The sequence below is a fragment of the Microcebus murinus genome, chromosome 18 (assembly GCF_040939455.1).
Source record: "Microcebus murinus isolate Inina chromosome 18, M.murinus_Inina_mat1.0, whole genome shotgun sequence".
In the NCBI taxonomy this organism is placed as follows: Eukaryota; Metazoa; Chordata; class Mammalia; order Primates; family Cheirogaleidae; genus Microcebus; species Microcebus murinus.
Genome location: NC_134121.1, coordinates 43744392 through 43771366, shown reverse-complemented (window position 1 = coordinate 43771366; position 26975 = coordinate 43744392). Strand labels below are relative to the sequence as shown.

Below are 26975 nucleotides of genomic sequence, written 5' to 3'. Positions count from 1 at the left end.
TCAGCTCTGCTCTCCTTAGTTCCCTTGGCTTCTGCAAGCGGAGGCGGGAGTTCCGGGCTCAGCCATTCCTCTCCTACCTCCACAGTCAGGTTGTCAGCGCTGCGGCTGCATTTATCCTGGAGCCTGACTCTTTCTCCGCCCTTCCCCACCTGCCAATGAGACCAGGCGCCGAAGCTGTGACAGAAACGGATGGACTGAATGAGGCTAGACGCGGGAGCCAGATCCCAGAGCAGTCAGTCACCCAGGCAGAGCCCACATCAGACTGAGCAGCGGGCTGGAAGGGGCTGTCTTCCCCGCTAAGGACCAGGCCTGGGGCAAGAAGGACTGTTCTCTGGACAGAGCCAAAGGACAGCGACCTTCCCAGCCATCCACTCTTGGAACGCCCTCCTTTTCCTTGACTGTGCCCAACCCTAGGGACTGCGGTCTCTCCGGTGCGGCAGGCTGGGGGCTCTAGGGCACGCGGAGGGCAGCGCCCAGCAAGCAGGAAAGGCTTGGCTCTCCTCGGCCTCACTCTCCACCTCAGTGGCCTTCTTCGTAGGGCTACGCCTCTGGTGCTCAGTGTTTTGATAACAAACTCTTTCTGTTGTAGTATAACATATATATACACACAGAAAAGTGCACATAGGGTGCAGTTGAATGTCAAACAAACACACCCATGTAACCACCACACAGTTCTACAAGTGTGGCCAAATCTCATCTCTCCCTTAGCTGCAATTCCGCGTTTGGAGCCGCGTGGGGCAGTGCTGGGGCTGGGGTGCGGGTTGGAGAGAGGAGCGCCAGGACGCTGACCCAGGCCCACGCTTCCCTTTGGGGATTTGTAAGAGGGGCACAGCCCTCGGTCCCCTCAAGAAGCGCCTCCATGTATCCAAGAGGACAGCAATCGTGACCAACCCGGACGACTTCGAGATTAGAACTGGGGAGAGGTCAATCTGAGGGGCTCGCTCAGACCTCACATGGCTGTCTGGGACCAAGAAACAGGACAGAAAAGTCTGGAAGCTGACGGCAGAGTGGCACAGCGGCGGGAGACTACAACTCCCATCATGCACTGGTGCAGCGACGCCTGCGCACTGAGTGCCGGTTGCCCATGCGGCCCTAGGGCTGGGAGCGCGGCGCCGCGCTCCGCTGCGGGGGAGGCCATGGCGGAACCTTCCCAGGCCCCGACCCCGGCCGCGCAGCCCCGACCCCTCCAGTCCCCAGCCCCTGCCCCAACTCCGACTCCTGCGCCCAGCCCGGCTTCAGCCCCGACTCCAGCTCCCACTCCGGCTCCAGTCCCCGCCCCAGCTGCAGCCCCAGCCGGGAGCACAGGGACTGGGGGGCCCGGCGTAGGAAGTGGGGGGACCGGGAGCGGGGGGGATCCGGCTCGACCTGGCCTGAGTCAGCAGCAGCGCGCCAGCCAGAGGAAGGCGCAAGTCCGGGGTCTGCCGCGCGCCAAGAAGCTTGAGAAGCTAGGGGTCTTCTCGGCTTGCAAGGTGGGGGCGGGGTCTGGGGTGAAAGGGGCGGGGCTTGGGGCATCCTACGGCTCGGGTGGGAAGCGGGGCAAACCTCTGGCTGAAGAGTGGCTCCTGCCCCGGGGATACATGTCACTGACTGATCCTTCTGTCTCCAGACCAATGAAACCTGTAAGTGTAATGGCTGGAAAAACCCCAAGCCCCCTACTGCACCTCGCATGGATCTGCAGCAGCCAGCTGCCAACCTGAGTGAGCTGTGCCGCAGCTGTGAGCACCCGTTGGGTAAGGCAGGCAGCGCCCTTGGAGCTGGGGGTGCAGAGAGCAGGTGCTGAGTCCTACTTAGGGTGACTTAAGTGCCACAAAGCCTCATCTCTGAAAAACCAAAGATGCCTCCTAGGGAAGGATTGGGTTGGTGTGTATTCCCCCAGGGAAGGAGAAAGGAAGTCTGCCAGCCCAGAAGAGGCGAGGGCCACCCAAGGGCTGGTGTAGGAGCAGTCCGCCTCACTGTTGGTCACAGTGGTCAGAGGGACTGAGGGTGTATCTTGGCTGGCTGTGAGGAGGTGCAGGAGCCTTGTTGAGCTCTTCTCTCCATTCTTCCCAACTCTACCACCTGTCTGTCTTGCAGCTGACCATGTATCCCACTTGGAGAATGTATCAGAGGATGAGATTAACCGGCTGCTGGGGATGGTGGTGGACGTGGAGAATTTGTTTATGTCTGTTCACAAGGAGGAGGACACAGACACCAAGCAGGTCTATTTCTACCTCTTCAAGGTGAGCTTGCATGGAAGGAGAGTGTGAGGGAAGGAGGTGAGGCATTGGGGGGTCTGCAGCCCTGAGCCATGCTGCCATGTACTCCCCCTTGCTCTCCCCTCCAGCTCCTGCGGAAATGCATCCTGCAGATGACCCGGCCCGTGGTGGAGGGGTCCCTGGGCAGTCCCCCATTTGAGAAGCCTAATATTGAGCAGGTGGGCTGGGGAAAGTTGTAAGAGGGGAATTGAAGGCATCTTGGAGGAGGGGGGAGCCTGTGTATGCCATCCCCCTCAAGCTGAGGACAGGGGAGACACTCAGAGAAGGGAGGAGTGGGAGTAAGGAGGGGGCATAGCTCCCCTCACAGAGAGCCCCAGAATGAGAGGAGAGCCCTGTCCCTGCCCTCAGCAGCTTCCTTGGATAAGAAGCCCCTACTAGCTGCTCACACCCCATTGCTGGTTCTGTCCCCTGCCCACCCCTTCTCAGGGTGTGCTGAACTTTGTGCAGTACAAGTTTAGTCACCTGGCTCCCCGGGAGCGACAGACGATGTTCGAGCTCTCAAAGATGTTCCTGCTCTGCCTTAACTACTGGAAGCTGGAGACACCTGCCCAATTTCGGCAGAGGTCTCAGGCTGAGGATGTGGCTACCTACAAGGTCAATTACACCAGGTAGGCCTAGCCAGGGACAGGTTGGGAGGAGGATTGTAAGCCCAGCCTGGGTTCAGTGGTTTTCATCCTCACCTGCCACCACCCCCACTCTCCCACCCCAGATGGCTCTGTTACTGCCATGTGCCCCAGAGCTGCGACAGCCTCCCCCGCTACGAAACCACTCACGTCTTTGGGCGAAGCCTTCTCCGATCCATCTTCACCGTTACCCGCCGGCAGCTGCTGGAAAAGTTCCGAGTGGAGAAGGACAAGCTGGTGCCTGAAAAGAGGACCCTCATCCTCACTCATTTCCCCAAGTAAGGCTCATTCTGGCCTATTGGGATTTTACCCCAAGTTCACATCCTCGCTGTTGTCCCCTTTTTTCCAGGAAGGCTTCCTGGATTGGTCCCTCCTCTCCCTCCATGGGCCTTCTGGGATCTGGGCGTCTACCTGGCAGACTTGCCCATGGCCCAGAAGCAACTTGCTAGTATTTGCCTTTGCACGTACTAGTCTGGGGATGGCAGGTACATGGCCCGAGCTAACGCTACCCCCTCCCATGCCCCTGGCAGATGGTACTAATTGCTTCCCATGGGGGCCTGGACACAGCTTAAGAATCCTTCCCACCATAGTAGCCCAAGAACCAGAGCTTACACTTGAGGTGAAATCAGATTCCACTCTTCTTCTAGTCTTTTCTGTATAGCTTTCCTCTGTTCTGCCACACCTTTCTCCCATTTTAAATCTGGGTCATAACTTTGCTGTTCAAAAAGCCTTTATCCTGACTAATCCTGGCCATCTAGTGCCCCCCTGTCACTAGGTGGGAACAAGAGGTAGCAAGATGGGGTGGATTCCGAGCCTGTTTTGATGCAGAGGGGAGTCAGGGGACTTAAGGTGACGTGTTGCTCTGCCTGGCCACACAGTGCAGGAGGGCATCAGCTCAGAGCTACTCCCCCTGTGCCAGGCAGCCTGGCACAACTGGGCCTCTGTGGTCTCCATCTGGAGATCTGCCTTCAGTTAGAGGACCCCAGAAGGCCAGGGCCTGTGCCTCCCCCTTCAGACTAGGGCTCCCCAGAGGGCAGAAGCTGCCTCCTCTTTCAGGCTCCCAGTTCCCTAAGAGCAGGGTCTGTCTCTGACCGGCCTGCAGTCCCTCTGGTGCCTGGCCCAGCCTGCACCCTTGGCTGGTAGACAGAGTTGGGGGACAGATTGTCCCCTCCCTGCAGATTTCTGTCCATGCTGGAGGAGGAGATCTACGGGGCAAACTCTCCAATCTGGGAGTCAGGCTTCACCATGCCGCCCTCGGAGGGGACACAGCTGGTGCCCCGGCCAGGTATGCGCCACTGCAGGCTCTGCGAGATCTCTGCTTGCCCTTCCTGACTGAGCTAAGCCCCCTGGGCAGGAGAGGGGCTGGGAATGGCAACAGAGGGGAAATGCAGGATGGCTCAGCTGGGTTGGAGGGCCTGGATCCTGTTAAGGGACCTGTCAACCGCTTCAGTCCCCTGTCCCTGACTTCTCCTTCTTAGCTACGGTCAGTGCAGCGGTTGTTCCCAGCGCCCCCATCTTCAGCCCCACCATGGGTGGCAGCAGCAACAGCTCACTGAGTCTGGATTCTGCAGGGGCCGAGCCCATGCCAGGTGAGTGCTTGACCCCTGACCTCTGACTGTCATTCACCCCTTTCCCAACCTTTCTTGCTGTTCCTGGGCAACGTTGCCAACCTCCCCAACAGGCGAGAAGAGGAAGCTCCCAGAGAACCTGACTCTGGAGGATGCCAAGCGGCTCCGTGTGATGGGTGACATCCCCATGGAGCTGGTCAATGAGGTCATGCTGACCATCACCGACCCTGCTGCCATGCTGGGGCCCGAGGTGGGTAGCCGGCCTGCTGACCAGTAGCGGGAGGGGCCCTCACCCACCTGAGGCCCTAGCTCACCGCCCCTCCTCTGGGCCTAGACGAGCTTGCTGTCGGCCAACGCGGCCCGGGACGAGACGGCCCGCCTGGAGGAGCGCCGTGGCATCATCGAGTTCCACGTCATTGGCAACTCGCTGACACCCAAGGCCAACCGGCGGGTGTTGCTGTGGCTCGTGGGGCTGCAAAACGTCTTCTCCCACCAGCTGCCGCGCATGCCCAAGGAGTACATCGCCCGCCTCGTCTTTGACCCGTGCGTTCCTAGAGGAGTCCCTACCCCAGGGACACCACACCCGGGGCCTCCTCCTTGGCCTCCCCAGCCCTCAAAATTGGGGGTCCCTCCCCCCCCCCCTGTTTCCAAGGCCCAACCTTGGAGCATTCTTGCTCCTCAGTTCCCAGCACTGACTACAGCTCAGGCCTTCAGGTGTGGGGACCTGGGGAGCAGGTAGGGGCTGTGACGGGCCCCCTCTCTCTTAGGAAGCACAAGACTCTGGCCTTGATCAAGGACGGACGGGTCATCGGAGGGATCTGCTTCCGCATGTTCCCCACCCAGGGCTTCACGGAGATTGTCTTCTGTGCCGTCACCTCCAATGAGCAGGTCAAGGTGAGCCCAGCACCTGGCCTTTCCCCTGCCTGCTTCTGAGTGTGGACCAGGTCAGGGCTGGGGGGGGGGGGGAGCCCCCAGCTCTTTTTTTTTAGTGGCCAGACAGTTCTTCACATCCTCACAAGGTGGCAGCTGTAATCTGATAATTAGGTTAGGGAAATACCTGTTGACAAGTGGAACCCAAGAATCAGCAAGACTTAAAGGCACCTGTGGACTTGTGCTTTTTTTTTTTTTTTTTTTTTGAGACAGAGTCTCACTTTGTTGTCCAGGCTAGAGTGAGTGCCGTGGCGTCAGCCTAGCTCACAGCAACCTCAAACTCCTGGGCTCGAGTGATCCTTCTGCCTCAGCCTCCCGAGTAGCTGGGACTACAGGCATGTGCCACTATGCCCGGCTAATTTTTTTTTTATATATATATATCAGTTGGCCAATTAATTTCTTTCTGTTTATAGTAGAGACGGGGTCTCGCTCTTGCTCAGGCTGGTTTTGAACTCCTGACCTTGAGCAGTCCGCCCGCCTCGGCCTCCCAAGAGCTAGGATTATAGGCGTGAGCCACAGCGCCCGGCCTGGACTTGTGCTTTTATCATGAGGACATTTATACACAGTGAGGGAATGAGTAGTCATTACATTATCCCTGTGCTAATAGTCCTGGCTTCTGTCCTTTAATTGTCACAGTAGATCCATGTGCAGGGTCCCTTGTTCCCCTGTGTCACATACCCCGGATCTGTGTGGTGCCTGCTTGGTCATGACGTGTGGGAGACAGTGCCACTTCAGGGCTGAGATGCTGCCATGAGCAGGCCTCTCCCCTGTCCCCCAGCTCCGAGGCACAGGACTGGTAATCAGTGGCCCATGTTGGGTTTGGACCTGGCCCTGCCATGCATGGCTGGCTGCGTGACCCTGGACACATTTCCTAACATAACTGAATTTCAGTTTTCTCTTCTGTAACATGGAAGTAATGATATTTAGCTCCTGGGTTAACTTGAGAATCGACTTATAAAGCAGCAAGCACCATACCTGGCCCAGAGTTAGGTGCTTAGAACTCCAGAGTTCTTCATTTTTCTCCCGACGAACCCCCTTCCTCCACCGGTTGCCTCTTCCTCCTTCCTGCCCTGCATCCCCTCACTCTCCCCACCTCCTCTTCAGTCTGCCCCCTCCACTCTCGGCTCTGGGCCCTCTTGGGACCTCTCCAGGGCCAGGCCTGTCCGCTTCCCCTGTAAGTCCTGCTCCCTTCCCTGCAGGGTTACGGGACCCACCTGATGAACCACCTGAAGGAGTATCACATCAAACACAACATCCTCTACTTCCTCACCTACGCCGACGAGTATGCCATTGGCTACTTCAAAAAGCAGGTGACCTCTGGCCTCACCCCTCACCTATCCTTTGCCTGGAGCCAGGGGTCATTCTGTCCAGCCCCTTGCTGTGGATGAAGTGGGGTCCTTTTGTGACCCCTATCCCACCTGACACCTATGAAGAAGACCTTCATGCCCATCTTCCCTCCTGCTGCTGCCCCAGTGGAGAATAGGGCCCGGGGGGCCAGTAGGGCAGGCCAGAAGAACTGGGAGGCTCTTGGGGGTGAGTTGGGAGGGGTCAGCTGACCTGGAACCTTTCCAGGGACAGACTGAGCCCTCACAGAACCACAGGAGGTTCAGGAGGGGAGAGGGGACGTGGCATGCACTGCCCTACAGGTGTTCCTGGGGGCCGGGGGTGGGGGTAGGGTAGGGAAGTTGGGAAGTTCTTGCTGATTGGTTAGGTCATAACCGTCCACTCCCCAGGGCTTCTCCAAGGACATCAAGGTGCCCAAGAGCCGCTACCTGGGCTACATCAAGGACTACGAGGGAGCAACACTGATGGAGTGTGAGCTGAACCCCCGGATCCCCTACACGGAGCTGTCCCACATCATCAAGAAGCAGAAAGAGGTTGTGAGCATGCGTGCGTGTCCATGGGGTTTTCGTGAATGCATGCGGAGGGTGCGCACACATATGTACACCTACACCATGCACGCGTGCATGTGTGTGCGTGTCACCAGGGTCTTGGTTCCTGCTCTGCCTCGTAGGGGAAGTCAGGAGGGAAGGCACTGGATTCGGTGGCAGTGCAGTCTGGGTTTTCCTACTGGGGCCGCTGACTGTGGCCCTGGGAGGGGCTGTTGCTGGGGCTGGGGTTGGCCCCTCAGACCCCTCCTCTCCTCAGATCATCAAGAAGTTGATTGAGCGCAAACAGGCCCAGATCCGCAAGGTCTACCCTGGGCTCAGCTGCTTCAAGGAGGGTGTGAGGCAGATCCCTGTGGAGAGCGTCCCCGGCATTCGTGAGCAGGGGACTTGGCTGAGGGGGCAGGAGGGCGTACTGCTCGGGGTGTGGACAGGCGTTCTTAGGGACGGTCTCCCTACTTTGCAGGAGAGACAGGCTGGAAGCCACTGGGGAAGGAGAAGGGGTGAGTGTTCCGTCAAGGGAGCAGGGATGGAGCGGGAAGGCAGAGGGACCCGGAGCCTCAGACTTGGTGTCTCTCGTGGCAGGAAGGAGCTGAAGGACCCTGACCAGCTCTACACAACCCTCAAAAACCTGCTGGCCCAGATTAAGGTGGGGAGAACAAGTTCCCCTTCGAGAGTCCCTGCACCTGTGGCTTCACAACCCAGTCTGGGGTGGGTGGGAGTCGTGGGCTGGCTCAGGCAGAGAGGGGCTGTCCCAGCGCCACCCTTTTCTCCAGTCGCACCCCAGTGCCTGGCCCTTCATGGAGCCTGTGAAGAAGTCGGAGGCCCCTGACTACTACGAGGTCATCCGTTTCCCTATCGGTGAGGACCCTCTGCTCCCTTCCTGCCCGTCCTCTTCTGCCCCAAATTGACTGCTCCTGCCCTCCCGGGACTGTGCACCCAGGGCCCACCCAACGGGCAGCCCGCTGGGCACCGCTGCCTCTGAGAGCTGTGCTCCTCTCCTGCCGCCCCAGACCTGAAGACCATGACCGAGCGGCTGCGCAGCCGCTACTACGTGACGCGAAAGCTCTTTGTGGCTGACTTGCAACGGGTCATCGCCAACTGCCGCGAGTACAACCCCCCGGACAGCGAGTACTGCCGCTGCGCCAGTGCCCTGGAGAAGTTCTTCTACTTCAAGCTCAAGGAGGGAGGGCTCATTGACAAGTAGTCCCCAGCCTTGGACCACAGCCCTGACTTGGAATGTCTTCACCTCGGATCTGATCCGATTCTTAGGGGTGCCCTGACCCCCTGCCCCAGTCCTGACTCTCAGCTTGAGACACTCCAGCCAAGGGCCCTGATCCTGCAGCCCTTTCTGGACCCTCAGGCACCCCACGCCTACAGCCCTGTCCCAGACCACTGCGAGGTCTCCTGGGTCTGGGGCCCAGCCCCTTTAGAGTGGCTGGTGGCCAGAGGATGAACCCTGTGCAGCCCCGGCAGCCCCCAGACCTGGTCCCCACAGAGCTACAGAGGCTTGGAGTCCTGGGCCTGGCCCAGGTGGCTGTCTCCCTGAGGGCCAGGCCTGCTAATTTTAGCTTGAGTGACTGGCCTTCAGGGGTTGGAAGTTCAGCCTGCATTGCAGGAGCCACACCTTGCCCTGCACTGTTCCGTCAGCCTGTCCCCCAGGGGTGGGGGCGCCTGGGGACCATTTATTCCCTGGCATGAATCCCTCGGAGGGAACAATAAAGCTCTTTTTTTTTCCATCTGTGTGATTGTTTCTTTGGAGTAGACTCAGGTTTAGCAGGCTGACCAGTACCTCCCCTTAGCCTTTATCTCCCCTTAGCCAATATCTCGTGCAAAGTGCAAGCTGGAGCCTATTAAGCCTCAGGCTGTGCTGGGGCCATGCTCCCCAGCAAGCCTCAGGCCTCTCCTGGGGTCCTGCTTGGCTGCAGCACCCCCACCTCTTCTGCTCCCAGCTGCTCCTGCTCCAGATGCCAGGGGCACCTCCCACTTTAACCTCAACCTGGGTGGATGTGCTTACACTTAACTGTAAAGGGGGCAGAGACTTCAGAGCAACAAACAGAAAGAGTGCTTTCTTCTTAGCATGCACGGTTCTTTTTCTGCGGGCAGAAACGGGAGATTCTTGGGTCTGCTTGGTTGGCTCCTCCCCTCGGTTTCACTTTCCATTTCCCACCTCTGAGCCTAGCTGAGCTTAGCAGCCTTGAGCCAGCAGGCTAAGCCAAGTGGGGCTGCTGGGGCAGTCTCGGCCGGCCGGTGGTACAGGTGAGACCCAGCCTGGGCAGGGGTCGGGTGTAGATGTTACAGCAAGTGTTACAGCGGGTGGCTCCGAGGACAAACCGAGCGGCACACAGAGTCAGAGAATCAAAGTTTATTTGCCTATGGGCTCAGAAGGATCTCACCACCAAATGCTGAGCCCCGTCTACCAGATTTTTTCCATTTTTATTAGGTTGGGGTGGTCCGAGGGGTGGGGTCTCAGTCTAAGGCACCACAGGTAACAGTTTAGTTGATGTGTCAGGTAATAGGTTTAGTGTTACGCTGATGCAGATCTTCCATGAGGGGTGGGGTGTCCGGTGGCTGATGCGCCAAGTAATAGATGGGGGTTTTCCTTATCATTCCCCCTGTTGATGCTCTTATATATCTATTATGGGGCATTTCCCAGGTGATAGCCTTGTAAGGCCATTATGTGAGCTGTTGCTTTCCGGGTTACAGTTATCTCTACGAATTTTATAGCCATGCTCAGTATGCAGGGGCCAATAGTGACAAGGAGGAGAATAGTTATTACTGGCCCAGCCAGAGGTAGTAGCCATGAAGTCCATTGTCCTAAGTCGAAACCCCAGGTTTCTTTGAATTCCTTGTTTCTTTTCTGGATTCTTTCTCTTAGCTCCCCGACTTTTGTGGTTACAATTCCTGTTTGGCTTATACAGTAGCAGCACTCTTTCCCTAGAAATATACAGGTCCCTCCCTTTTCAGCAGTGAGTCGGTCTAAGGCCCATCTGTTCTCTTAGGTTACTGCTGCTGGTGAGTTCAGGTGACAGTGGAGGGACAGTAGGGAATCTGCTACTTGTTCCATGTCTTCATTTAGTTCTTGGGATAACTTGTGGATAACTTGGGATGCTCAGGGATGTTCCTAGGCCACCTACTCCTGCTCCTATCCCAGCAGCAATTCCTCCCCCTATGAGGGTCAATGTTAGTAAGGCTAGTCTTTTCCTGGTGTTTGGGTGGGGCTTAGTGCAGCTTCCAGTTGCTGGGTTTCAAAGATAGAAACATCTGGGGTGAGGAAGACCTGGGTGCAGGTCCCGGTCCAGTTTCCTGGGAGGCAGAGGTAGGCAATGTCTTCACAAAGAAAGAATATGCCATCCTGGGAGCAGGTGGCAGTGGCATTACTGGGTAAGGTTTGGTTATTTGTGCAGAGTTCACCCGGTATAAATCCCAATATTTCATTCTGTCCTGCATTAGTAAGTGATATTCAGGTGGGAAGTTATGGCTAAGGGAACATTGTATGCTACTGGGCCCACCACGGATGTTTTGTTTGGGCCTGGGATCAAGATGCTGGAGTTCCAGCCTGGAGGCACAGGGACCCCATTATAGACTCATTTTTGGAGGGGTAAATAGACCCAACATGAAGTATGGTTGGGTAGGGCCTGGAGGGTCATACTGAGGAACCAGGTTATTAGGGGAGAAGTTTCCAGGGGTTCAGTGATCTTTCGTATGCCAGTAAGATCTGGCCTCTTATAAGTTAACTCTGTTATGGAGGCTATCATAATAACCTGAACCTTCATGTCTTTGACCTGTTGCATTCTAGCCTGGTCTTGCACTCCTCCCCCATCAGACATCCCCCAATGGGTGTAGTAAGTTCAACAAGCTGGTTTGCCCCTTGGGGATATACAGGTTTGAATAACACCTATAATGGTGCCAATCCAGTATTCCTCCCCCCCCCCGCCCCCCCCCCGCTGTGGAACACCTGAGCCTGATGCAGACTGTGAAACCTCCCGTGGTCCAGAAGCCTTGAGTAGTCCTGTTAGTGGAGGGAATCCAAGTCCTAGCATAACAAGCCTCAGGGCAGGGTTTCTCTGCCATTTAGTTGTTAGGGCGAGTGCCCCAACCAGGAGGAGGGTAGGGACTGAGGCAGGAGTAGATATCCTATAATGAGCTAAAATACCATAGTTAGAGACGCTCTCTGCAGTCCAGTCCAATTTCCCAGAGCTACCGAGAAGAGTCCGATCCCCAGTAAGGTCACTACAACCCCAGTGAGGGCCAGGGCCAGTGGTCCCATTTACTTCTGTTCAGTCCTGGGTGTGGCTGTCCTCATTGGGAGATGGTTAAGCTGGATCTTTAGTGGGTTCTGCTGGTCCTGATGTGCAGAGATTAGTTTCGTTGTCTGGTTTAGCCTTTTTCACCTGGGAGTGATGGATCCACGGAGTGATGCCTGCAACTTTAACAGCAGTGGGAGTAACTAGTATCACAGTATGGGGACCCTTCCAGGTGGGCCATAGGGGTGTTCTTTTCCAGTCCTTTACCCAGACTAGATCCCTAGGTTGGTGGGGGTGGACAGGGGACAGGGAGACCCAGGGCAATAGGGTTTTTTTTTAGGATGGTGTGGTGGATATGGCGCATAGTTTTGGCTGAGGCTTGGAGATGTGTGTTTATATTCAATTCTCCTAGTTGTCTAATGCCTCCCCTTAATCACTTGATGAGTAGGGAAGGTCTACCAAACAGGATTTCAAAGGGTGAATATCCTGTGGGCCCCGGTGTGCACCTGACTCTGAACAGGGCTAGGCTAACATGTCTACCCAGGGTAATTGTGTTTTCTGACATAGCTTCGATAGAGTGGTCTTGAGGGTCCGGTTCATGCGCTCTACTTTCCCTGAGCTCTGTGGCCTGTAGGCTGTATGTAGTTTCCATTTGATTCCTAGTGCCTTGGTGAGGGTTTGCATGACCTCCGCAGTGAAGCTTGGAGAGTGGTAGGCCGGGCGCAGTGGCTCACACCTATAATCCTAGCAGTCTGGGAGGCCGAGGCGGGCGGATTGCTCGAGGTCAGGAGTTCGAAACCAGCCTGAGCAAGAGCGAGACCCCGTCTCTACTATAAATAGAAACAAATTAATTGGCCAACTAATATATATATAGAAAAAATTAGCCGGGCATGGTGGCGCATGTCTGTAGTCCCAGCTACTCGGGAGGCTGAGGCAGGAGGATTGCTTGAGCCCAGGAGTTTGAGGTTGCTGTGAGCTAGGCTGACGCCACGGCACTCACTCTAGCCTGGGCAACAAAGTGAGACTCTGTCTCAAAAAAAAAAAAAAAAGAAAGAAAGAAATTAATTGGCCAACTAATATATAGAGAAAAAATTAGCTGGGCATGGTGGGCTCATGCCTGTAGTCCCAGCTACTCGGGAGGCTGAGGCAGGAGGGTTGCTTGAGCCCAGGAGTTTGAGGTTACTGTGAGCTAGGCTGACGCCACCGCACTCACTCTAGCCTGGGCAACAAAGTGAGACTCTGTCTCAAAAAAAAAAAAAAAAAAAAAAAAGAACCAAAGGAGAGTGGTAGACCGTACCTGGGGATGATTTCTCTCAATAGAAGCTTTGCCACTTCCCTAGCTTTTTCGGTCTGGGTAAGGACTGCCTCAACCCAGCCTGAGAAGGTGCATATCACCACCAGCAGGTATTTATAGCCCCGACGTGGTTTTACTTCTGTGAAATCAATTTCCACATCCTCAGATGGAGAGGTTCCAGTGTACTGAATTCCTGGGGCGGGTCTCGGCCTGACCGCTGCATTGTTTTTAGTACAGGTCTAGCAGCGGGCACTGACTGCTGCAGAAATGGATGGAAGTTTGGTGATGTAGTAGTACCCGGCGAGTAGCTGTTTCCCTAAGTGAGTCAGGTTGTGATGTCGGGAGACAATAGAGTATGCTAATTTACTGGGGATAAAGATGTTATGGTTCTGTAGGTGCCACCACCCATCTGCATCCTTCTTGGCCTTCTCCTGCTCTGCCCACTGGTTCTCTTCTGGGGTATATTTTGGTTCTTCAGGCCACTCGAATGCCAACAAGAATTGGCACTGGGTTGGAGTGTTGTCCTCTGAACATTCTTGGGTGGCTGCATTTTTGGCTGCTTGGTCTGCCAGGCGATTGCCGGTGGCAGTTGGATCTGTGCCCTTTTTGTGCCCTCAACATTGGATAACTGCAATTTCTTTTGGCTCCCAAACTATCTCCAGCAGTTCATCCCTATTTTTGATCTCCTTTCCACCTGCAGTCAGCAGTCCCCTCTCCCTGTATATTGCCGCATGGATATGGATTGTGGCAAAGGCATATTTAGAGTCTGTGTATATGTTTGCCTTCTTTTTTTTTGAGACAGAGTCTCACTTTGTTGTCCAGGCTAGAGTGAGTGCGGTGGCGTCAGCCTAGCTCACAGCAACCTCAAACTCCTGGGCTCAAGCGATCCTACTGCCTCAGCCTCCTGAGTAGCTGGGACTACAGGCATGCACCCACCATGCCCAGCTAATTTTTTCTATATATATTAATTGGCCAATTAATTTCTTTCTATTTATAGTATAGAGGGAGTATTGCTCTTGCTCAGGCTGGTTTTGAACTCCTGACCTGGAGCAATCCGCCTGCCTTGGCCTCCCAGAGTGCTAGAATCACAGGCCTGAGCCACCTCACCGGGCCTATGTTTGTCTTCTTACCCCGGGCATGCCTGAGGGCTTGGATGAGGGCCCATATCTCCGCCCTTTGTGCCGACCACCCTTGGGGCAAAGGAGCTGACAAGATGACCTAATTGACTGTGGTGGCTGCGAAGCCCACCACTTGTTTCCCATTCTGGATAAAATTACTTCCATCTGTGTAGAGTTCTAAGTCCGGTGCCGGTAGAGGACTGTCTTTCAGATCTGGCCGGCTGGGATAGACCTCCTCTACCACCTCGGTGCAATCATGGTTTCAGGGCACTGGCTTGGTGGGTAGGAGGGTGGTGGGATTCAAGGTCTGTACAGTCTCCAGGGTGAACCGCAAATTTTTGCATAGCAGTCCTTGGTATTGCGCTAACCGGTTGCTTGAGGTGCCCTGAGGTGTTCATTAGAGATATCACTGTGTGAAGGACTCACACACGGAGGTTTTGTCCCAGTGTGAGTTTGTCTGCTTTCTTGACTAGCAAGACAGTGGCCACCAGTGTGCAGAGGTAAAGTGCCATCCTGCCACTACTGGGTCAATTGCTTTGACAAGTAAGCCACTGGTCTCTGCCACTGGCCCACAGTTTGAGTCTAAAGCCCCAGAGCCACTTGTTTCTTCTCAAGTACAAACAAGTTAAAGTCTTTGGTGAGATCCAGTAGCCCTAGTGAGGGGGCTCTTTTTAGTAAGTCTTTTATTTCCTGGAAAGCCCTTTCCTGACTCTCGGCCCATTCCATTCCCATCCCAATTGTTTTCAGGCCTGCGTGGGGCCTCATACAGAGGCTTGGCCTTTAGGGAGAAACTTGGGATCCAGATGGGGCAGAACCCGGCCATGCCAAGGAATTCTCTGAGTTGCCTCTGTCTGGTCAGCCTGGGAATTGTACAGATGGTGTGCTTACCCTCATGTCCCAGTGTCTGGTGTCCCTGAGTGATGTGGAAACCAAGGTACTTTACCTGTTGCCTGCAGGTCTGTGCCTTTTTCCAGGAGACTTTGCATCCTTTGTCAGTGAGCAATTGGAGCAAGCACCAGGCTCCCCGGTGGCAGTCTTCTCTGGTTGGGCTTGCTAGAAGGTCATTGACGGACTGTAGAAGTGTTCAGCGGGTTTCTTCCCGTGGGAAGGAGATGAGGTCAGTGGCTAGAGTCTCTCCAAATAGAGATGGTGAATTTTTACATCCCTGTGGTAGTCACATCCAGGTCAGCCAGGTTTTCCTTCTAGTCCGAGGATCCTCCCACTTGAAGGCGAACAGGGGCTGGCTCTTCAGAGCAAGCCACGTGCAGAAGAAAGCATCCTTTAAGTCCAGGCAGGAGAACCACACAGCATCAGAAGGAATGAGGCCCAGGAGGGTGTATGGATTTGGCACCACTGGGTGGAGAGTCACTGTAGCCTCATTAATCAGTCGCAGGTCTTGGATGGGCCAGTATCCACCTCCATTGGGCTTTTTGACTGGCAGGAGGGGAATGTTCCATGGGGGTTGGCACTCCACCAAAATCCCCTCCAGCTTAAGCCTATTGATGTGCTCCTGAATTCCCTCTCCAGCCTCCTTGGGGATGCAGTATTGTCTCCTGGTCAGTTGGGCTCCTGGTTTCATCTCGATCACCAGGGGTACATGTTGGTGTGCCAGACCGGGGGGTGGTGGCCAAGGTGTAGGCCAGGGACAGTGGCTCATGCCTGTAATCCTAGCACTCTGGGAAGCCAAGGTGGGCAGATCGTTTGAGCTCAGGTGTTCGAGACCAGGTGGAGCAAGAGCGAGACCCCGTCTCTACTAAAAATAGAAAGAAATTATATGGACAACTAAAAATATATATAGAAAAAATTAGCCGGGCATGGTGGCGCATGCCTGTAGTCCCAGCTACTTGGGAGGCTGAGGCAGGAGGGTTGCTTGAGCCCAGGAGTTTGAGGTTGCTGTGATTTAGGCTGATGCCACTGCACTCTAGCCTGGGCAACACAGCGAGACTCTGTCTCAAAAAATAAAAAAGAAGTGGGGGGGGGGAGTTGTCCTCCACCCATACCAACAGAAAATCCTGCCGGAAGTCAGGCAGGTTCTGTTCCTCTTTGGCCTCGTCGTATAGCTTCCATTCCAATTCCTGGGGCAGGGTGACCACCATTATAACAGTCTCTGGGGTGCCGAGCATGAGGCTCATGGTCCCTTCCAGGTGGAAGGTGATCTGGGCTTCCAGTTTGCTCAGGAGATCTTGACCTAGGAGGGGAACAGGGCAGTCCAGTACATATAGGAATTCATGTCTTATCTGGTGACCCTGCATCTGGCATATTCAGGATTGGCAGAAGGGTCAAACTACTCAAGTTCCAGTGGCTCCCACAATGGTAGTTTCCCACTCTGTAAATGAAGTCACCGGGGTTGTTACCATCTAGTGTTCTGCCCCAGTGTCCACCGTGAATGTTATTGGTAGGCCCCATGCTTTCATCAGCTGCGTGATGTTCATTCCTGCAAACCTGTCAAGTTTCTGGAGTTTCCATCAGATGTCAGTATAGGAATACCCAACAAATGCAGCATTCACCATCGCTGATTTTTGGCCGCCTGTGGGTCAAAGGATATGTAGACACAGTAGGCCTCACAAAGGTGCTCGTAGAATTTTCTCAGTGATTCCTCTGGCTTCTGGGTGATCAGAGTGACTTTGTTCATGTTGGTTGGTTTTCTGGCTCCCTCCCGGGCCCCATGGAGGAGAGCTTCCCGATACCTTCCAAGTGCCTCTCATCCGCTTGGGGAGTTGAAATCCCAATCTGGGTTGGTCTCAGGTGCTGCTCTCTGTGCCCACTGCTCCATGTCCAAGGTCCTTGCTGGAGCCTGGTCCTGGAGCCACCTCCAGGTCCCAGCTACAATCTGGCATCATTCTTCCATGTTAAAAAGGGTGAAAAGGAGCTGGTAGCAGTCTTCCCAAATGGGATGGTGGTTCTGAAAGATGGATTCCAGGAAGTCAACGAGGGCCTGAGGTTTTTTGGAGTATGGCAGGGTGTGGTGCTTCCAGTTCAGAAGGTCAGTGGTGGAGAAGGGCTGGTACTACAGGACTGGCTGACCTGGCTGAACGGACCCATCATCCGTAACCTGCATCAGACCTCGAACCTCACGCAGGGGCATCTGGAGGGCTGAAGTTGGGGACTGAGCGGACCACAGCTGGCGGGTGATGGGAGTGTCGGCACCCAGTTGGTCTGGAACTGGCAGCAGGGAGACTGAGGTGGCAGGGTGTCTGGTGAATTCGGGGGTACTTCAGGAGGAGTCATGGTAGGGTTGTAGGGCAGTGGTGGTGGATCCTCTTCGTGAGTTTCCTTTTTTTTTGTTTGTTTGTTTTTTTTGAGACAGATTCTCACTGTGTTGCCCAGGCTAGAGTGCAGTGCAGTGTCAGCCTAGCTCACAGCAACCTCAAACTCCTGGGCTCAAGCAATCCTGCTGCCTCAGCCTCCCGAGTAGCTGGGACTACAGGCATGTGCCACCATGCCCAGCTAATTTTTTCTATATATATTTTTAGTGGGCCAATTAATTTCTTTCTATTTTTAGTAGAGATGGGGTCTTGCTCTTGCTCAGGCTGGTTTTGAACTCCTGACATTGAGCAATCTGCCTGCTTTGGCCTCCTAGAGTGCTAGGATTACAGGCATGAGCCATGCCTCGGCCCTAGGAGTTTCCTGTTAGATGGGTTTGGACAGTTTGGGGATCTCTGGTCCTTTGAGCCACAAAAATCCTGCTCTGTCCCTTATTAACACAGAACCAGACCCAAGGGGGCATGGTCTGAGCAATTTCTAGTCATGAATCTATGTAAAGTAATTGGTCAGGGTGGCTGGGAATCCTGGTCACGATTCTCTAAACTGCTTGCATGGTGGGTAGGTCTAAGGTTCTTTTTGAGGTCCAGTTGACCCCAAGTGTTGGCCATTCCTGTTCACAGAGGGCCCTAAGCCTACTGAGACTCAGTGTGACACCATAATCTACCATGAAACCCTTCTTAAAGTTCTTTAACATGCATTTATGGACGGTAGGATTAGATTCTATGCTACTCATCCTAGACCCTTGAACGCAGCTTAACAGACAAAGGTGGGGTGTTCTCTCAGGTGTCCCCTGGCTGCGTCCCTCGTGGGAACTTAGGCGCTTCTTGGCAGAGGTGTGCTCATATAAACCCCGGGCCCAGTCACTCCCTTTAGGGGAGTGAATCACCATTATGCCATAGACACCGCCACGGAACCTCAGGTGAGGACCCACTCAGGTTCCGTAGCTGTAACCGTGGAACCACAGTCACTCTTCACTCACTCATTCAGACAGCCAGAGGTTACACATTCCTGCCCTGGGAATTCTCTGCACTCAGGAGGTGATCAAAGCTCCTCTTCTGTTGTCTGACAGGCCTGACTTGGACGGGTACCAGGACCTTAGCTGGTCTGATGCCTCTAGACCTGATTTGACTTGTCCGTCCCTCTGTGTTTGGGTGAGTTTGGGACCCCGCGGCCGGCGGGAGCTCCTGAGGATATTCCACAAAATGGCGGTTGGCGCCGAGGTCCCACCAAGGGGCTGGTGTGGTCGGTTTTCCCGGTCAGGGAACCAAAATGTTACAGCAAATGTTACAGTGGGTGGTCCCAAGGACAAACCGAGCGGCACAGGGAGAGTCGGAGAATCAAAGTTTATTTGCTGGCGGGCTCAGAGAGGTCTCACCACCAAATTCTGAGCCCCATCTACCCGATTTTTCCCACTTTTATTAAGTTGGGGTGGTCCCAGGGGTGGGGTGTCAGGTGGCTGATGCGCCAAGTAATAGATGGGGGTTTTTCTTATCATAGACTGCATTAATCCTGTCTCTTGGCCAGAGCTTGTTCCTGTTGGGTCCTGAGGTTGTCCTGCCCTCCCTCGAGAGGGGTGGAGTCCTGGGCAAAGGGAGGTCTCTGCACCAGGGCCAGGAGCTGGAAGGGGTGGAGAGGGGTACGTGCTATGAGTGTGAGTCCCTTGCCATTCCCAGAATGGAGCTGCGACCCTATCAGTGGGAGGTGATCATGCCTGCCCTGGAGGGCAAGAATATCATCATATGGCTGCCCACGGGCGCTGGGAAGACTCGGGCAGCCGCTTACGTGGCCAAGAGGCATCTAGAGACTGTGGACGGAGCCAAGGTTGTTGTGTTGGTCAATAGGGTGAGTGGTCAGCCCTCCCCTCAGCAGGTCTCAGGTGGCTCTCAATCTCCCCCAGCATTCCAGAGCTGTTGTGCCCATCCCTAAGCTCACCTGTCTTTTCACCCAGCCCTGGACCCAGCCATGTCCTGAGGGTCACCTTACCTCCTCCCCACTCCCCTGGCCCTGGATCCAGCTTTCTCTCCCCATCTCATTTTCCACCTTCAGGTGCACCTGGTGACCCAGCATGGTGAAGAGTTCAGCCGCATGCTGGACGGACGCTGGACCATGACAACCCTCCGAGGAGACATGGGGCCACGTGCTGGCTTTGGCTACCTGGCCCGGTGCCACGACCTGCTCATCTGCACAGCTGAGCTGCTGCAGTTGGCACTGACGAGCACTGAGGAGGAGGAGCACGTGGAGCTCACTGGTGAGGACCGTGGGCAGGGGAAGGATGTGCACCTGGGGCACCTCCTCTAGTAAAGGTGTTTGTGGGAGTGAGAGGTTCTCCGCTTACCAAACCCCACTCAGTGTGTGCTCTAGTGGAAATATACTACAGTGCAGGCTTTTGGGCAAGTCACTTGCCCCAGCTGAGCCTCAGTTTACTAGTTTGTAAAATGGCGATGAACCATCCCTGCCTAGCTCTTCATCCTGGAGCCTGGCTGCAAGTTATAGAAGGAAGAAGGGATTCTTGGATGAATTGCAGGGAGGAGGGGCTTTGCAAACATCAGTCATGGCCTCCCATGTGCCCCCAGCCTTCTCCCTGCTTATAGTGGATGAGTGTCACCACACGCACAAGGATACTGTCTACAATGTCATCCTGAGCCGGTACCTAGAGCACAAACTCCAGAAGGCATGCCCCGTACCCCAGGTGCTGGGTCTCACAGCCTCCCCAGGCACCGGCAGGGCCTCTAAGCTCGATGGGGCAATTGACCACATCCTACAGGTGAGCTTGGCCCCTGTGACCCTCCCACCACCAGGCCATCAGGGACCTCCCTGCTTCTACCCTTCCCACCACCCCTACCTAGGCTCTCCTTGGCAGGGTCCAGCCTCCAATGGCTTCTTCTTCTTCTTCTTCTTCTTTAATTTACATATAATTTTTGCTTTTTTATTTTTAATTTATTTTTAATGTTTTATCTTTATTTTTTACTTCCATGGCACTACTGACAGCTAAATCCAATGGCTTCTTATGGCACGTAGAATAAACGCCCAGCTCTTTGCCCTGGTTTACAATATTCCATGTGACTGAGCCCCCTTACCTCTTCCCCTCGTGCTACAGCTACACTGGCCTTTCTCTATCTCAAACATGTCAGGCTTGTTCTCATCTCAAGAACTTTGCACTTACCATTCCTTTTGCTGGGCATGCCCTTCCCCTTGAACTTTACCTGTCTGACTCCTTCTTGTCATTCATCGAACAGCTTAAAGGCCACCTCTTCAGAGTCTTCCCTGATCACCCGCTCTGCTTTCTTCCTTCCCATCCCATTATTCTCTTCAGCGCTTGTCAACACTGTCTGAAACTCCTCGTTCTGTTGTTCTTTGCTGGTTCATCATCTGTCTCTCCAACTCCAACCTACACGCCTCTGAACCCCCAGCGCCTAGAACAGTGCGGGTGCAGAGGGATTGAATCCGCACCTCCAGGGACCCTGCCTCGGGCTCTCCTCTTCTCAGCTGGGATTCATCCTGCCCCAAAAGTCTGCTGTCCCCACGGACTCCCCCTTTCCAGTGAAGCCCTCTCTGTTGTCCCCAGCTGTGCGCCAACTTGGACACGTGGCGCATCATGTCACCCCAGAACTCCCGCCCCCAGCTGCAGGAGCACAACCAGCAGCCCTGCAAACAGTACGACATCTGCAACGGGCGCAGCCAGGTATGTGAGGGGAGGGGCATGGGGCAGGAGTAGGGTCGGTGTGAACTTAGGGCACCTAGGCTTGAGCCCTGTCTCCACCCTCACTAGCTCTGTGACTTCAGGGCACTTGGTTATGTGTCTGAGCCTCCATTTTTCCTTTCTGTGAAATGGGGCAGATACAGCCCATGCCCACAGCCTGCTGTCTGGATTGACTCAGAAGCCATCGAGGTTGTCTGTCACAGCCCTTGGCATGCTGTGAAGTGCTCTGCAAACCACAGAGCCAGGATGCTTTGTACCGAGTCTGTACCAAGCCCTCTCCTTCAGTGTGGATACTGCCTGGTCTGCTGTGACAGGGCTGGACAAGGACTAGGCATCACTGTGCCCAGGCCAGAGGGCAAGGGCATATAGCGGGTGACAGGGCAGGAGTCGGGTGCAGGTACCTGGCCCTTGCCTCTAGCCAAGACTCCTGCACACACCAGCCTCCCTCTGGAGCCCCCGCCCCTCACCTCTCAGCTGAGACAGATGGGTGACGGCAGTAGTGGTGCGGTGCTAGCCCGGGTTAGTGCTCCCACTGGGTGCCCATCCTCCAATGTGTATGGGAATCCTCTCGCACCCCCACTCCTCTTGCCCAGGATCCATTTGGGGACTTGCTAAAGAAGCTCATGGGCCAAATCCATGACCACCTGGAGATGCCTGAGTTGGGCCGGGACTTTGGGACGCAGACTTATGAGCAGCAAGTGATGGAGTTGAGTCAGGATGGTGAGAATGTGGCCCTTGGGCAAGGCGAAATTGCTGGGGCCGCCAGAAGCGGGGCTTTCAGGGCGGGGCCTAGCCGCTAGGGGCGGGGCGGTGAGGGGCGGAGCAAGGGGCAGTGGGCCGCTCAGACCCCGCCCCCTTGGCCGCAGCCGCTAAGGCCGGGCTGCAGCAGCGGCGCGTGCATGCACTTCACCTGCGGCGTTACAACGACGCGCTGCTCATCCACGACACGGTCCGCGCCGTGGACGCCCTGGCCACGCTGCAGGATTTCTACTACAGGGAGCGCATCACTAAAACCCAGATCCTGTGTGCCGAGCGCTGGCTGCTGGCGCTGTTCGATGGTGAGGGCCGTGCTGGGGCAGGGTGATGGGAACTGGATGAGCAGTCAGAGGCCAGACAGGGCTCAGGTGCCCACGCGGGATGGGAAGGTGCCGGCAAGGGTACTGGGAACCTGTTTTTCTAACCAAAATCCAACGCCATGGATATGACAGATTTATTTTCTTACTTCTGAAGGTTTGCATAATTGTAAAAACTAATTGAAGTTATTGACAAAGATTTTTTTAAAAAAAACATTTAGTTGGAATGGCACCTGAAAGTCTGGGGTGTGTGGTTCCGTTAGACTGGGGGAGTGAGGCTGAAGGTCAGAGGGTGAATTTAGCTCAACAGACCTGAGGTCGAGTCAATCCTGGGTGGCAGAGGTCAGCGTGAAGAACTGCATGATCTCCTTGGTAGCTGGGTTGAAGAGGGGTGCTGGTCCGAGGTATATGAGCAAAGGATTCTGTACCGTGTGCCCCTGGTATAAGGCCAGCCTCGAGAGTAGGTATGGCACAGGGTGTCCTTAAATGTGTTCTTGGTACCTGCTCTGGGGGGAGTAAGCAGGAGTGGGTGTCCTCCCTGCAGCTCCTCCAAACTCCTGCAGTCCCCTTCCTGTGAGCACCCCTCCAGGTGCCTCACCCACCCCCAGACCTGAGTCCTGTGCCTCTGCTTCGGGGTTTTTGGCAGACCACAAGAATGCGCTGGCCTACTTGGCAACTCACGGCCCAGAGAATCCAAAACTGGAGATGTTGGAAAAGATCCTTCGAAAGCAGTTCTCAAGCCCCGACAGCCCCCGGGGCATCATTTTCACCCGTACCCGCCAGAGCGCTCGTTCCCTCCTGCTCTGGCTCCAGCAGCAGCCAGGCCTGCAGACCATGGACATCAGGGCCCAGCTGCTGATTGGGGCCGGGAACAGCAGCCAGAGCACCCACATGACCCAGGTATGGGCTTTGGGGAAAGATACTGAGGGATTTCCCTAGGACAGAAGGAGGGACAGGGTCTTTTGCACACAGACATGGGGGCAGGGAGACCCTGGGGGAGAAAGGAAGTTGAATATCCCCATGCAGAGAGCTGGGAGAGAGGGGCAGACACTAAGATCCCCAGTGCTGAAGGTTCCCCCAGTCTGGGGCCAGAGAGGCAGGGGCTTGGGAGTCTGTAGGGAAAGACTTGGGTGATGTAGTTCCTTGGGGCAGAGGATCAGGAGTCTGGGGTCCTTCACAGGAAAAGAATGGGGCCTAGAGTTGTCCCTAGGGTAGAGGGGGAGGTTCCCTTAGGAGACCCTAGGGGAGAAAGGGGTTGGATGGTTACCTGGGAAGAAGAGAAGATCTTGGGGGTTCTTGTGCATAGAGGTGGGAATCAAAGTCCCTAGGGAGATATGGGCCATGATTGTGAGTGAGTCCTGAACCAGGAAAGGCCACTCTGGCAGGTGGGTAGGGCTGAAGCCACCTCACGTGCCAGCCTCTTTCTACTCCCTATCTTCCCTTCAGTGGAACCAGCAAGAAGTGATCCAGAAGTTCCGGGTTGGCAGCCTGAACCTTCTGGTGGCCACAAGCGTGGCGGAGGAAGGGCTGGACATCCCCCAGTGCAACGTGGTGGTGCGCTATGGGCTCCTGACCAATGAGATCTCCATGGTCCAGGTGCTGGAACATCGCCCCCCCTGAAGTGGCCCTTGTAGGATCCCGTGCGGGACTCCAGCCCCACTCAGGACCCTCCTCATCTCAGCCCCACTCAGGACCCTCCTCATCTCCCTCCCCAGGCGAGGGGCCGTGCCAGGGCGGATCAGAGCGTGTACTCCTTTGTAGCGGCTGCGGGCAGTCGGGAGCTGCGGCGGGAGCTGACCAATGAGGCACTGGAGACGCTGATGGAGCAGGCAGTGGCTGCTGTGCAGAAGATGGACAGGGCCGAGTACCAGGCCAAGGTCTGCGGGCAGCTGGCACGGCCTGCGGGGAGGGCGCTGACTGCACACGTGAACTCCTCCAGGCCCTCTACCTCTCAAGGCTAAGTTGGGCCACCTGGGGAAGGTGTGAAGACAGGGAAGGACAGAGGCCAGGGGTTGGGCCACCAGAGAAGGCAGTGGCTGGTCTCCGAAAGGCCTTGGGAACAGGTCTTGCCCTTGGCTTTGAATTTATCCTTGCCACCAGATACTTTGTGTATCTGCAAGAGCTGCCTTACAGCCATTCTGGTACCAGGCAGTGGGCGAAGAGACACACGCATTAGATAAGTACAGAACCAGGACGTCTACCACCAGTGGCCCTGAGGCAGGGTCACTGTTATCCAGCCTTGTCCAGTGGTTCCTGGTTACCCCTGTTGTCCCAGCATAATTATTATTAATGATGCCATGTGACAGATTCAAAGAAGCGGGTTTAAAATCCTCCAAATATATGACAAAGATTCAGCAAGAAAGCTTGCCCCCCACCCACTGGTGTCTCCACTCCCATAATATTCTTCTCCACTGAACTGCTTCTGAAAGCTCTATGGAGGGCTAAGGAAAGTCCCTTCTGGGTACAAATGATCTGAGTTCTTTGGGAGCCCTTTGTCCTCCTGGGAGCATTCTCCTAGGTCCCAGCAGGTGTCCCCTCCCACCCCAGATCCGGGATCTGCAGCATGCAGCCCTGGTCAAGCGGGCAGCCCAGGCGGCCCAGCGGGAGAGTCGGCGACAGCAGTTCCCAGCAGAGGATGTGCAGCTACTCTGCATCAACTGCATGGTAGCCCTGGGCCACGGGAGTGACCTGAAGAAGGTGGAGGGTGCCCACCACGTCAATGTGAACCCCAACTTCTCGTGAGACCTGTGGAAGGGGCTGTCAGGATTGAGGAGGGGGTGTGGGATGGGGACTAATATCTGTCCCACCCAGACAGTGCTTTGAAGCTTTGGGAGGTGAAAGCATTTTAACAAGTATTGATACTGCATTTTCACAATAGTCTGGTTAGACAGGTTTTGTATTGATCCCCATTTTACAGGGGGGGAAATAGAGGCTTGGAGGGACTTGCCCAAGTTTCCACAGCCATATGTGGTTGAATAAGGACTGGAATTCAGGATACCAAATGCTGACAGGCTACACACTGGGCCCCTGGTCCTAGCTGCTCTGAGGACATCAGAAAAAGCTGACTGTCCCTGAGCCACCCTGCCCCCGTGCTCTGTCTCCTACCAGTAACTTTCCCCTATCCTTCATCCATTCATTAAGTGACTATTTGCTCAGTACCCACTGTGTGCCAGGCCACTGTGCCAAGGATCTTCACATAGGTTCTCTCAATTTAGAAGATGGCATCTCAGCTAGGTCTCCAGGGTGGCCTGGGTTTGAATGTGAAAAGATAAGTAGAAGATGAGTGCAGTTAAAGATGATGGAAAGCAGAGGACAGGGTGACTCCAGGTGACCTGCAAGGAAGGGACTGTGAATAATGAGATTCAGGTGGCTACAAACTAGATCTTGAGGGTCAGGCCTCAATGTTTAGCCTTTTATCCAGGAGGCTCCTCAGTTAGGAATCTTGGATGGAATTTGAGCAAGGGAATGTCAGGGCAGATTGACATTTTAGATCACTCTAGCAGTCAGTAGAAGGATGGTTTGGGGAGTGAGGATGAGGCAGGGAGATCCATTGGGAGACTGGAGCTCATCCAAGTGGGTGATACTCAGGCCTGACCTTGGCAGAAGGGGGCTCAAGGGAGGCAGCACAAGCAGAACTTGCAGAAGATTAGCCCTGGGGCGAAGGCTCAGGCAGCAGGAGGGCATGTGATCTGTGGGCAGGGGTGGGGGTGTCAATGAGGTCTGTGGCCATTTCCATTCCTCTCCAGGATCTACTACACTGTCTCCCAGGAGCCTGTGGTCATCAACAGAGTCTTCAAGGACTGGAAGCCTGGGGGTGCCATTCGCTGCAGGAATTGTGGGGAGGCAAGTACTTGGGCCATGTCCTAGGCACCAGACCTCTCAGCCCCAGTCCTCAGAGGCCTTCAGGGAGCCCTCACTAGGATGGGGAGACAACCCTGCCCCAGGTGTCCCCAGTCTGAGGAGGTCCTGCCCCTGTCTAAGGGAGCCCACAGTGTGATGGAGATGCTAACACTCAGTCTCAGTGGGAGATGCTGGCCCTGTATGCAATGAACTCCAATTTGAGGAGAGAAGCCCAGTTTGAAGGCAGAGACCTAGACCCTTACCCTCTCTGTTCCACCCCCAGGGCTGGGGTATGCAGATAATCTACAAGTCTGTGAAGCTGCCGGCACTCAAAGTCCGCAGCATGCTGCTGCAGACCCCTCAAGGGCGGATCCAGGCCAAAAAGTGGTCCTGTGTGCCCTTCCTTGTGCCTGACTTCGACTTCCTGCAGCACTGTGCCCAGAGCCTGTCGGACCTCTCCCTGGACTGACCACCTTGTCGCTGCAGTGCCCCGCTCAGACTGCAGGGGGCAGGGTAGTCCACAGCAGCCATCACCTTCCCCTGGACAAAGCCTGGGTCCGGGCCCCTCCTTCCTGAGTCACCAGCTCTGGGCACCGAGCTGACCAGCCTCAGAGGAGCCCCTGGTGCCCAGGCTGACTTAGGCTACCCAAATGAGGAAGCAAGTGGAGAGCCACAACTCAGCCCCGGAGCTGCCTCATGTACATAGACAATTTTCATTTGCACGAGATGGGGGAGTGGGAGGGGGAAGGCCAAGGCAAGAGAATTGCCACATTGTACCAGGAATCATGACACCCCTTCCCAGCCAAGGTCGCTTCTATTTTTTGAGGCTCCTCATAAGTTAAAAATAAAGAAATGGAAAAATGGGGTAGAAAATGTGTGGTACTTTTAAGACTTCGTTGAGATGTAAAATAAACTGCACATATTTACAGTGTGCAATTTAGTAAGTCTTAACATGTGTATGTTCCTCCACAATCGAGAGAATGAACATGGCTGTCACCCTGAAAAGTTTCCTCCATTCCCTGTCTCAATCCACATTTCTCCACCTCTCGCCCCTCCCCAGGCACTGAAGTGCTCTGTGGTAATTTTGTGTTAAAAGTCTTTTGGTTTTTTTTTTTTTTTTTACAAGTGCAGTAGTGAGAAGGGGAAAGTAATAGAACAAGAACAATCAAGTGAGATA

The 26975-nt window shown here is 55.0% G+C and overlaps 2 protein-coding genes across 6 annotated transcripts; both read left to right on the top strand.

Moving 5' to 3' along the window:
* Positions 1-67: 67 nt before the first annotated feature.
* On the top strand, positions 68-9001 carry KAT2A (lysine acetyltransferase 2A). Its single transcript, XM_012743241.3, has 18 exons — positions 68-1469; positions 1607-1730; positions 2074-2219; positions 2324-2413; positions 2682-2863; positions 2965-3156; positions 4057-4163; positions 4357-4467; positions 4560-4696; positions 4781-4989; positions 5214-5340; positions 6576-6686; positions 7110-7253; positions 7525-7639; positions 7729-7765; positions 7848-7911; positions 8039-8123; positions 8276-9001. Exons 1-18 carry the CDS (start codon positions 954-956, stop codon positions 8467-8469), a joined length of 2691 nt encoding a protein of 896 aa, XP_012598695.1. The 5' UTR covers positions 68-953; the 3' UTR covers positions 8470-9001.
* Positions 9002-9498: 497 nt separating this feature from the next.
* On the top strand, positions 9499-26742 carry DHX58 (DExH-box helicase 58). 5 transcript variants are annotated; one of them, XM_012743249.3, is made up of 14 exons: positions 9499-9521; positions 18255-18336; positions 18859-19027; positions 19232-19433; positions 19759-19949; positions 20751-20867; positions 21479-21605; positions 21752-21943; positions 22605-22858; positions 23405-23554; positions 23674-23835; positions 24506-24696; positions 25705-25801; positions 26082-26742. In XM_012743249.3, exons 3-14 carry the CDS (start codon positions 18860-18862, stop codon positions 26265-26267), a joined length of 2037 nt encoding a protein of 678 aa, XP_012598703.2. In that variant the 5' UTR covers positions 9499-9521; positions 18255-18336; position 18859; the 3' UTR covers positions 26268-26742. The 5 variants fall into 5 exon arrangements, with proteins under 5 accessions (XP_012598703.2, XP_012598705.2, XP_075850680.1 ...); XM_075994565.1 differs by lacking the exon at positions 9499-9521 and having other exon boundaries at positions 18150-18336; positions 19777-19949; XM_012743247.3 differs by lacking the exon at positions 9499-9521 and having other exon boundaries at positions 18150-18336.
* Positions 26743-26975: the final 233 nt, after the last annotated feature.